The following is an 11,636-nucleotide window of genomic DNA, read 5'->3' on the forward strand; positions in this document are numbered from 1 at the left end:
AAGGCCCCCAGACTCCTTCTGAGCAATTAGCTCTGCATCCATGGGTCTGCCCCAGTCTGCCGGCCTCACAGACCATGTGAACATTGTGCAGGTGCAACACAACTCTTGAATTCACATCCCCCACCCTGCTCTGGGAAAGGACCTCACATTTAGATGCCCACCTGGGCTACACTCTCATGAACCACACATGAGAAGAGTGATTGGGTCCTTCGACAAGTCCCTTGTGTCCCAGAGTGAGGAAGATGCATGCCATCTTACTTTGCCTTCCAAATGTGAAGAATCCATAGTTTGGGCCTAAGAACAGATGAAAAACCTTTGAGAAGGACAAGTCTCATGTCTGCTGAAGTATGCTACATCTTTCAGAGCATGAACTGCCATATTTTTTCTAATAATCTCTCCACCCAGAAAGAATACTGCTAGCCTTTTGATACATAGCTTTCCCAGTGCTTATATGCTTTTGCTTCCTTTTTTGTTTTTGCAAAACTAAGCTAATATTATATATGCTAGTAGTAAAATTTTTGCCACTTAGTAATGTGTTAGTTGCATGTCATGCGCTGATCCTTATTTCCTGCCAGTGGTAAACAGCCTGAGCCTTTACTTAAAGCTTTTTCAAAGGAAACATTTCAGGTGGAAAGCTTTTTAAAATGTGCTTTGTGGTAGTGTTTGCTCTCCAGGCATTTCCTGAGCCCATTCTGCATCCTTTTCCTTAGCTTGCGCAGTAGCATCCAAAAGTCACCTTCCAGTTTTTCTGACTCCAGGTTAATTTGCAGCTCTTCCACAGGGAAGAGCTTTTTTTGGAGACCCTCAGACTTTGAATGTGGGGTTCAGCCTGAGAAGGCAGCTGACCTTTTGGGAATACAGCTGCAGGCTCCACTTGAAGAATGGCCAGGCCGCAGTCTCTGGTCGGCAGCAGTCAGATCTACTCAGGCCAGTCTCTCCTCACCCTCATAGCAATAAAGTGGCCACACATCACAGGTCAGCAGATCAACAGCTGGCCGTTGCTGTGCATGGGAGAAAAATGCAGGAGTTTGATTGTGCTGAGTTCTGTGCACAAAAACAGCTGTTAAAAAATTACTCTTGGATATTTGTTGGTCTGCAATAATCCATTGAGGGTTATTTTCATGTGTAGACAAAGCAATTCCAAATGAGAAGGCAAAAGGCTTGTCTCAGTGTTACATGGGCATTGAGGATACAGCAAAGTCCCCAGTCCCTCACTAGATGCCTGGTATCTGGTTTCGTTGGGGTGTGTTTTAAAATACACATAGCATAAAATTTACCATCTTCACCATTTTTAAGTGTGCATTTCAGTGGCATTAAACAGACCCACAGTGCTGCTCAAACATCACTACTGTCTGTCCCCAAAACTTTTCATTTGCTCAAACTGAGACTATGCCTGTTAAATATAACTCCCTGTCCTCCCTGTTCAGCTTTTGAGATCCACCATTCTACTTTCTAAGATTTTGACTGCTCTAGGTCCCTTACGTAAGTAGAGTTATATTTATTTTTTCATGAATGCCTTATTTAAAAAATAAGGCATACTGTCCCGAGGATTTATCTGTGTTGTAGCATGTATCATTTCCTTTGCAAGACTAATACTCTATTTTATAAACATATCCCATTTTATTTTCTTTTACCTGTAAATGGACAATAAATGTTGCTTCCACAGTGAACTTGTATGAACAGGACTACGTAAACATGGCTGTACGAATACTGCATTAAGAGCCCATTTTAGTTTTTTGTACTGTCCCGGAGCAGAGTGGGATTGCTGGAATGGCACTTACCTGTGGTAGTGAGCCCAGTTTTTTCTGGAAAGACAGCCTAGACCTTAGATGATGAAAAAACTCTACTCCATGTTAAGAGTCCTATTTTCAAGTTTCTGTATTACACCAGCTCAGTTGGGTTTCTGTGAGGTGTCAAGCTAATGTAACAATTACTTTTGAAATATATTTTATGCTTGTTGCCTGCAATATGTTTCTTATAAATGTTTACATCAGAACTGTTACCTCATAATTATCCAAACAAGGGCAGTAAATCCATTAAGTCTGTTCTTTACGCATCAGTGTTAATTCTCTGTTAATTTATCACACAGCAAGCCAGCATATGTTCCTCTTAAGGTGTACCACAGTTTAGAAATCAAAGGTATTGAAACCTATTTCTTAGTATTCTGCATTAATTTGAAAACATAACATCTCTCAAATGCCCTTTTCCAGAGGTTAACAAGGAATATTGAAGCACACACCTCAGGAAAATTGGTTCTTTTTTCCAAAAGCTCTGGGAAAATGCTACCTTGTCCAAAATCAGTTTGCTCCTGACCTGACTCATCTTGTGTACTTTCAGCCTGAGTATTTGGTGTCCATGTGCCATTTTGGATAGGACCATCAAACTAGTTCTCTTTAAAATACTGAAAGATTTGCTCAGCATTGGAAGGGTTAGGTCTTCAGTGACACCTTGTAACCACCAGATGGTGATCTTCCCACAGGAAGCTCCTGCTTCCACAGGGTTATCCATCCCTTCTAGCCCAGTTACTGTCTTTCATCACTTCTGGCTTTAGCATTCTTACTATAATACTACCTGGGTTCCAGTGTTTCACAGGATGATCTCTTATTAAGATCTTGTTTAAACGAAGCATAAGTAAAAGTTACTTAAATTAAAATAATCCAAAATAAATTTCTTAAAAATATAAAACTTAGCAACAACTTACCTTGTTAACTCCTTTCACTAAACTGCGTAAAAATAAGCAAGACATATGGTTCATCTGGATAAGATACTTGAACCTGACTTCATTCAGATCTTTGCTAGCAGCTTGCTAACGTTTCAGAATTGTTTGCCCAGTAGCATTGCCTCCCTGAAGCCTAGACCCTCACTGAGACCCAGCCTCCCTGTGCTGCCTCCTCTGTGCACCTGTCCCTGAAGCATAGCCTCTGTGGTCTCTGATAGTTCACTTTTGAGATCTGAAGAGGGAGGGTGTATGTTCATTGCAGTCAGAGGAACATGATTAGTGTGCAGAGACCCTCAGGAGGCCAGGCACCAGGCTCTTGGGGCAGGCGCACTGATGTCAGCTGTCCTTCTGAACACAAGAACCGTGTGTCCTGACCTGCGTAGAGTGTACCCAGAAATACTCCTCACCTTCACTGCTCTCTTCATGGCAGAGCCACATGCTTCCCTAAACTTAGGCCATCTCTCATCTATGTGAAATCAGAGGCCACCATTCCTGTCTGTGGGAAAGCCTGAAGCCAACAGTTACAGTGTACTGTGCTGAAGGACAGGAGCAGGTGACTGGTATGTATAGGGTCAGGCATCACTCGTTGCTTCCTGGGGGAGGTGGCACTGAGACTGAGTGTGTGGCCCAGGGCCAGCACTCAAGAAATAGACCTGTCACTGTCACCCTTCCACAGTTACTCTTGAGAAATAACTATCATCAAATTTGACTGTTAATTGATAGAAATTCTTGAAGTAGAACTTCAAACATTTCTTCACGTACCTGTCATTTATTTTTACCAAAATGTAAGTGGGTTGGCATTATGAATCTTAAATGCACCTCAGGGCTCCTGAGTTGACTAGTTATAAGTATATGGGTCCAGTCAGCCTCAGGCTGTTTGAGACCAACAGAGCCAGGGCCTAAAGGCTGTGCCTTCCAGATGATCAAGGTGCCTGTGTAAGTCGGCTACGGCTTTCCTCCTTCAGAGTCAGTGTGCTTGCAACTTTCCCTTTAGTAACACCCAGACCATTCTTTTCTGCTCATCCTGGGAGAAGCAGGCTGAGTTTTCTCCTTAGGGCATGTCTCAAGCCCTCTGCCCTCCTACAGCTCTTGATGGTTTTATCAGCCCCACCATGCAAGGCCCAGGCTGTGGCCATGGGAGTAGACTTTAATGCTGAGATGTATAGCCAGAGCCTGCTGTGTGTGTGTTATGGCTCAGTGAAATGAGTCACCCTGAAGTACTTCCTGGTAATCATCCCAGTTAATCTGGCTTCGTCCTCCGGGGCACCAGATCATGTGGATTCGTCTTTTAATACCAGTTTGGTGGTTACACTACATATCTGGTGTTCAACCTGGCAATTAATTAGATCACTTTGGAGGATGCAGTTTTCAGGAGTCTTGTCTCCAGCAACTTGCCAGCCACACAACCTGGTGGGGCAGCTGAATGTGTGCTACTTTTGCTTTTGTTTTGCAGGAATGAGCTAGAGCGACAGTTTCTTGAATTGCTCCAGTTCAACATCAATGTCCCTTCCAGTGTGTATGCCAAGTATTATTTTGATCTTCGTTCTCTGGCAGAAGCAAACAACCTGAGCTTTCCCTTAGAGCCCCTGAGCAGAGAAAGGGCCCACAAACTTGAGGTAAGAATGTGTAAAACGTTGTTTTCTAGTGTACTGCTGCAGTGCATCATCTGATTTCCACAGTGTATGCGACTGTAAAATAAGAACAAGGGCCCAGATTTGTTGCTAACCACTTCATTTAGGGAGTTATAATTTGTACAGTTTTATATTTTTTTCTTTTTTAAACATTTTACATTTTTAATAACCTTTTAATATCAGTTTTCACTTAATATTCATTAACTTCTTAAATATTTTTTAAAACCCCTGTCTTTATAGAATTTTACAATATTTTAAAAGAAAAATATTTCTCAGCAGGTACTTTTTAGGAAAAAAATACCAGACAAACTTAAGAATTGGGACTCCAAAAGGTTTGACTGCCTTGATGTTTTTCCAAAGTAGTTTTGTGTGAGTCGATCTCACTGGTTTTGGTACTGGGCTAAACATCAGTAATCTTATGAATTTAGGGTCTTATCAGGGCATATACGTGTATAGCTCACTGCCATATATTTATCAGGCTTTGTCCATCTTTCAGACAAGAAAAGGCAGGTGGTAAGAAGGATCTTGGCAAAGCCCTCTTCTCCAGAGAAGGTGTGCTAAATTGCCCTCTGGCATTTAATCCCAGGGGTGAGACATTTTGATTTCATCCCATAGAGCCTTTGACCAGAGTGGCAGATGACAATCCTGTCCCAAGTTTGGTGAAGCTCACAAGATCTTACACTGCCACTCCAGCATCTAGCTCAAGTGAGATGCCTTTCCTACTTAGGACAGGATCCACTGGGCAGTGGGCAGTGTAGTGGTGACAGGCTAATAGCTGAGACTTGTTATGGACTACAGGCTGATAAAGCAAACGTTGTAGGCTGGAGATACGGCACAGTGTAGAGACTTTGCCCAGCTTGCCTGAGGCTGTGGGTTCAATCCTCAGCACTGTTAGATGCACACACCCATAGCACACTTTAAAAAATAAATAGCAGTCCCAAAAAGGAAATAGTAGAACTGAGACTGGTTGCCTAACATTGGGGTAAAATCCAGAGAGGTTTTTAGAACTGCACCATTTTGCTGTGATTGTCTGTTAGCTAGGTCAAAAATGCTGTTTCTGACTTCTTTATTCAAGAGGAAGAATGGAAAAACCCTCCCTTTGAAGGACTCGTTCCAGGGCATGTACTCAAACTCAAGCAAGAATCCACATGAACTAGAATCCAGGCTTCCCAGTGAAAGAAACCCTTGCCGCAGCCCATGCCCTGCTGCTGGTGGGAGGACCAGGCCCCTGCTGACTCTGGGTCTAAGGAATTGTGCTTGTGCCATCTGCTGGTGAATGTCTGGAGCTCTGGGTCCACCAAGCTGAGAGCACAGGCTGGCTGAGATGGAGGGGTTGGTACTGCTATGCTCAGTGCTGAGGAGTCATCAGAACAGAAGAATCAGGCCAGGCATAGTGGCACATCCCTAATTTCAGCATTTGGGACAAGGCTGAGGCAAAAGAGTCCCTGTGAGTCTAAGGCCAACCTGCACTGCATAGCAAGACCCTATCTTAAAAGAAAAATCAGAACTTCTGTGGGGCTGAATGGAAGCAGTCTCAGGAAAAGCCCATGATGCCCCTTTGAAGTAGTCTGTGAGGAGTGAAAATGTCTTACTGTCCAGACCCCAGAGTCCCTATTGGTCCATTTAGATAGTGAACCAAATGGACTAGAGTAACAAAACACAAGGATTGAGATGTGGCAGAGGCTGCCCTTATCTAAAGTTCTCTACCTCTCAGGTTCACTGCTACAAGACATTTTGATCTGTTGGTTGTACTGTAGAATATACAGCAAAAGGCAAGGCAAATGCAGGTTAGTTTCTTCACTAGCAGGGTATTTGTCTTTGAAATAAATTAATATCTGTCTTTGTAAATGTGAGAGATATGATTAAAGCTAATGCCACTTCTCATAATAAAATCTAAAGTAAGGTAGAACATTTAACCCATTTTTATGGGATTACATTTAGTCTTAAACTGTAAGCTGAGAAATAACAGATGTTAATCTCAGAACATTTAAGGGAATAAAAAGAATTTGCCCTGAAATGGCAACTCTTAAGTCCCTAAGGAATTAGATTGTCTCTTCATTTCAACCAAACATCTTTGTTTCCGGTTTCTCTCCTCCAGTCTCCTTCCCATGCTGTCCCTCAAATTGCTTTTCTCAAATGCGGTTTAGAGTGTTGAAGTGCTCTCTTCAACCGTGGGCAGTTCTGTACTCCCCAACTCACCCCACCACTCTATGCCCCTGCTGAGTGTGCCTGCACCCTTCTCCTCTAGGCAAAACTCTTATCTGGTTCTGACACCATCCTTGGATATGAGGTCCCTCAAATAGAGTGGGGGCTCATTTCCTTCTGCGCCCAGGTTCTTGGACATGGCCTGTGATGTCTTAGTTGGAACTTACAAAGCCCCTCAACACACTGACTCCAGGGGCCTTGGGAATGGATAGTCTGCTGGAAGGAGATGGACTGTCTAAATTGGCCAGTGCATTGGAAGGTAAGTAGAAGTAAAAGTAGACTGCAGTGTGGTCTTGGTCTCACTGCACTCAGCAGCCTCTGGTGGTGAGCGGCCTTGACACAACGACTACCGTGGGAGCACAGCCCCTCCTGGTGAAGGCGGACTGCTGCTCCAGCCCAGTGGGTTCCTGCCTTGACCTTCACTGTCCCTCTTGTTCCCAGGCCATCTCTCGCCTCTGTGAGGACAAGTACAAGGACCTGAGAAGATCCTCACGGAAGCGGTCAGCAAGTGCTGACAATCTGACTCTGCCGAGGTGGTCACCAGCCATCATCTCCTAACCGCGCAGTGTCCCCCGGAGCCTGTACCACACCTCAGTTTCTCCTGTGGTTTGAGAAAAGACGTGTTGGAGTGGTTTTGTTTTTGTTCTTCCTTTCTTTTTCTAACTCATAGCTCCGGCAGGCAGCCTCCACACCACCTCGTGCTGCTGGTCACACAGCAAGGCTCCAAGGGAAGCAAAGTCAGTATTCTGGAAACCCGTTTCACACTTCCCCCTCTCCATTAACAGCACTTCCTTGTGGAGGAAACAGACTCATACTGGAGGAGGAACAGTGGGAAAAGAAGTTGTGTGGAGGAGGGAAAATGGTTGAGTGGCTTGGCCATTTCTTAACCCGTCTGGTCAGGAGATGAATGCATCAGAAGCACACAGTAGGTAGCCAAGTTGGATGTGCATTAAAGACAGGAGTGCCACGCTTACCACCCCATTTGGATCAGTGTGTTCTGTAAGACTTCTTGCATTCCTTCTTGCTGCTTTTTGGGGGGTGGGATGGGGGGCGAGATTTGAGGGATTTTATTTTTATTCTGTTTTGGTCCCACAGAGCAGAGAATATAGTTTGTACCCACTATGGCACAGACATCCAAATAAATAGTACTGTTTGTTTCTCTCTGCACTATTTTTGTGAGCTGTCTTCTGAGCTTTCTTCCTCATAAGTGGGATGTGCTTCTTACATTTCTGTACATCTTTATTGTACTGTATATGGTTTGTCTTCAACAGTGGCAAGATTCACTTGACTGTAGTGCTGAACCAAAAGTATCCCTTTCTCTTCTTACTCTTCATGCCAAGAAAATTCTAGATCACATGGGTGCTTGTGCCTTCCAATTTTCTTACGGTTGCTGTTTTGTTGTTAATTATTTCCATACCCTCCCACTCCCCAACCCCCACCAGTCATAGTTACCAGTCAGTCAGACCTTGTTGGCTAGAGGAAGCAGTGTGCAGCAAAAAAGGGCCTCCCTGGACTGGGTCCAGTCCTGGAAGCTCCATGTGCCAGTCACCATGTAGAAACACTTCTCTGTCTCCTGTTAGTTCCTTCTACTACCATGTCCATTGTTGCAAGCAATATTCTCAATTTTTATATGTTTACTTTAAATCAAAGTTAGTCTATTTGTATAAAATTTTTTAAAAATTCAAAACTTAAAAAAAGGGTGGGTGGGTTGTCCAGTGGGAAGATCACTGACAGGGAAATGTTATTATTTACTGAGGTATTTTTCACAGAATGATTGAATAAAAACTCAACTTACATTTTCATTGTGGGTGCTTAGAGGAGATACAAAATCCAAACTGAAGGTTTATGCTTCATTAATTATGACCATGCTTTTCTCCCTGATTTTCTTATGAACTAGATATGAGTATTTTATATCCAATAAAAATTATTAAAGGTACAATATCAAATAGCAAATTTGGTATCAACTCTAAGAATCTGCGTTACTTACACAGATAAGGTTTTGGGTTTTTATTTTCTTAGGTCACAGTGACTGAGATTCCTGAATATTTTTCAAGTCTGAGCAAATAACAGCAAATGGTGTCTGTTTCAGTCTTTCCTTGTGAGCTTGGAAAACCTTAGATTTCTGTGTTAATTAGTTTTGAGTACCCTAAAGGCATGCATATACCTGACTCCCACCTTGCCTACTCACAGTAAAATATGCTTTGGAAATGGAAGGGACTTAGAAAGTCAAAATTCCAAGAGCACCAAGTCAAAAAGTTGGTTGGAATGTGTGTTATGTATAATCATAATTATTTGGGCCAGAAATATGGCCAAATTCTTTCTTGCCTACACTTTTAAGTGTAGACAACAGAAAATGAAAATTTAATTACCTTCCTATTGTAATTGTGATTTACTTTGAATGGGAACCAAATCAGCTTTTCTCTAAGAGTTGAATTTAGAACTTTAAATAGAGATCTAAAAATATAGAAAATATCATTTTATATTCCCTAATCTATATAGCTTAAAAAGGGACATATTTTCTTAGCTGAATATGAGTACCTCGTAGACATAAATTCATTCCTCTCATGTAAAATAGTTTATTTAATCAATCCACTTCAGGAGAGAGATTCTGCTAACTTTAGAGCAGAAATCTTATTTTTATCCCTTTTATTTGAATGAAAGATTTGAAAATTGACTTATGTAAATATTTCAATGCATCTGCTATTATTTTGTGGAGTTTATTAAACTACTTTTGAAAATTGTATAGTCTATTTATTGTATGTATGTACATACAGTCTAATACCTGAAATTTAGAGTGGATTCCATATAACCTGGTTCAGTCTTGTTTAGACTATTGAATATTGTTTTAGCCTTGTGCACTGGACTCTACCTCTGTATAGGAAAATTTTCCATATTCATTAATTAGTATTGATCTGTATTAATTGGTTATGTTTCTTGCACTAAGGATTTTTAAAACTACTGTAAGTGTAGGTTTTAGTTTTACCTCCATAGTATGAGTCACTTGACACATAGGTAAATCTCTTAGGTTTGTTTTATTTTTCTACATAATGATGGAGATTTAACAATTTTTGTTCTCTGCTTTTTTCCTGTTTGCCAAAAGAAAAAACAAACAATATAAAACCAGTACAGTATCTATTTATAAGTTGTAGTAAGTACAGTTTGTTTGCAAAGTGATTATATGCCCTACAGGATAAATTGGCTGGCTGCTTAGTGTAGTTTTTGAATGGAGAGTTTTTCATCATTAATGAAGAATGAAGAAAACTTCACAATGTGTTGGATTTAATTTTAGATTTGATTTCAATAACAAATAAAATCATTGGGACTGTAACAGACATCCCAGAAAATTTCGTTTGCTTTTTTTTAACTGGGAAAGGGAAGTCAGAAGGTTAAAAACAAACCGAGGAACCGGGGGATGAAGGGGATGTGGTAAAGGCTGGAGGTGCAGAGAGGGGATCCAAGGCTTGACGCTGTCTGGAGTCATCTCTTCCTTCAGACGGGCTTTGCTGCCTCCTTTCTCCTGGTCTTCGGCAGGGTATCTCCATGTGATACATTTGGGAATCTCCTTTACTGCAAGGAAGGATTTGGAGAGTGAGCTATTTTGACTTTTTTTTTTTTTTTTTTTTTTTTTTTTTTTTTGCTTTTTGATAAAACCTTTTCACCTGGGGTCATATTTTATGGCTTCAAATTTTAAAAACAAAAAACTTGAGGCCATTTGTAGGTGTTTAATAAGTATTAAATACATACAGAGAACAAACAGTGCCTGCCTCCCTGCTGCATTTTTGAGTTGTCATGTTAAGATGATAAGAGTTTTATGGTTGCCAAGTAAACTAATTTTTTATAAGAATAGTGAGAGAAAGTATATTAGCCATGTGAGTCAAACAGTACAAGATCTACTTACAGACTGTCCTCAGTCCACATGGTGGTGTAGTAGAAACCTAAAAGAGCCCAGCACCTCTGTCAGATGCTCTTTATTTTATCACAAATCGCTCTTGCCCTGCACTACTGGAGTTAACGTTTCAAGACTTACATTGAGTGAATCTTGTAAACCAAAACTGTCTTCTGAAAAGCCAACCACAGGGAGCTCCTAGTTGAAAAACAGAAGGAATAAGAAATACACCCTTACTCTGAGGTGGGAATGGATAGTTCACTTGTGCTCCATATGTTAACACTGTGTGAACTTCAGGGGGTGTCCCACAGACAGCTTCATTATGGTAATGACTTGCTGTTATTGAATGCAAGGCCTTGCTAGAAAGCTTGTGCCCAAAAGCAGATTGCCCCCATGGGTGTCAGGCAAGTCCAACGGAGAGCAGCAGGCACTTGCACTGGCAAAACTGAGGATCACTACTTCATCTTGATGTCCTCCCAGTTTTTCCTACTAAATGTTCTGATTAAGTTTGTGTAGTGAAAAGATTTCTTTGTGCCACTTTCCATTAGAAATGTCCTTCAGTTCAGTGATCAACAACCAAAATGATCTGCTTTTATTGTCAAGCAGGAGTCGATAGAGGCTGCTGATTGTGTTGCTACAAGCCTTTGTGTTGGCTGCAAGTGTCCAGGTGAGGCTCTGTGTTGACAGCTGTATCTGTAATTTATAGATCTTTGTCAAATGAACCTGTTACAATAAGAATTGAACTCAAAACATGGTGTCTGATCAAATGGCATTCAGGTTTCACAGGTCTCAATAAACCGTCTTGTATCTTTAGTGATTTGGTTTGGGGTAGGGGACTTTACTGCTTTTAAGAACTTTTGTTTATATAAATTATTTCAAATGTGGGATAAAAGAATGTCATTCAAAAATAAATACAATTTTGAACAAAAATATTAAATGTAACTTGAACTATGTGTAACACTTTATTCATGTTTGTTTGTTTGTTTGTTTTCTGGAATTGGGTACCAAACTCATGACCTTGTGCCTGCCAGGTAGGCGCTTGTGCCACTGAGCTAAATCCTTGGCCAAATGTTGACATTGATCTGTATTATAAAGGAAACTTGAGTTTTAGTCTCAGTTTAAAATTAACTGTGTAACTTTAGACAAATTCACCTGCGTGGACCTCTCCGTGACTTGGCTGTCAGCAACCCTCTTG

At 41.3% G+C, this 11,636-nt stretch overlaps 1 protein-coding gene across 4 annotated transcripts in view; it reads left to right on the forward strand.

Annotated features, from left to right (window-relative positions):
- Ccny (cyclin Y) overlaps positions 1-11,406 on the forward strand; it is a 203,463-nt gene extending 192,057 nt beyond the window's left edge. For all 4 annotated transcript variants that reach the window (XM_063253663.1, XM_003468619.5, XM_063253664.1 and 1 more), the window contains 2 exons: positions 4,173-4,335; positions 6,997-11,406. In XM_063253663.1, the coding sequence (XP_063109733.1) occupies positions 4,173-4,335; positions 6,997-7,113 (280 nt within the window). In that variant the 3' untranslated portion in view covers positions 7,114-11,406. The remainder of the gene's footprint in view (positions 1-4,172; positions 4,336-6,996) is intronic.
- Positions 11,407-11,636: the final 230 nt, after the last annotated feature.

The sequence above is a fragment of the Cavia porcellus genome, unplaced genomic scaffold, assembly GCF_034190915.1.
Source record: "Cavia porcellus strain 051 isolate PalLab524CR breed Dunkin Hartley unplaced genomic scaffold, mCavPor4.1 scaffold_7, whole genome shotgun sequence".
Lineage (NCBI taxonomy): Eukaryota > Metazoa > Chordata > Mammalia > Rodentia > Caviidae > Cavia > Cavia porcellus.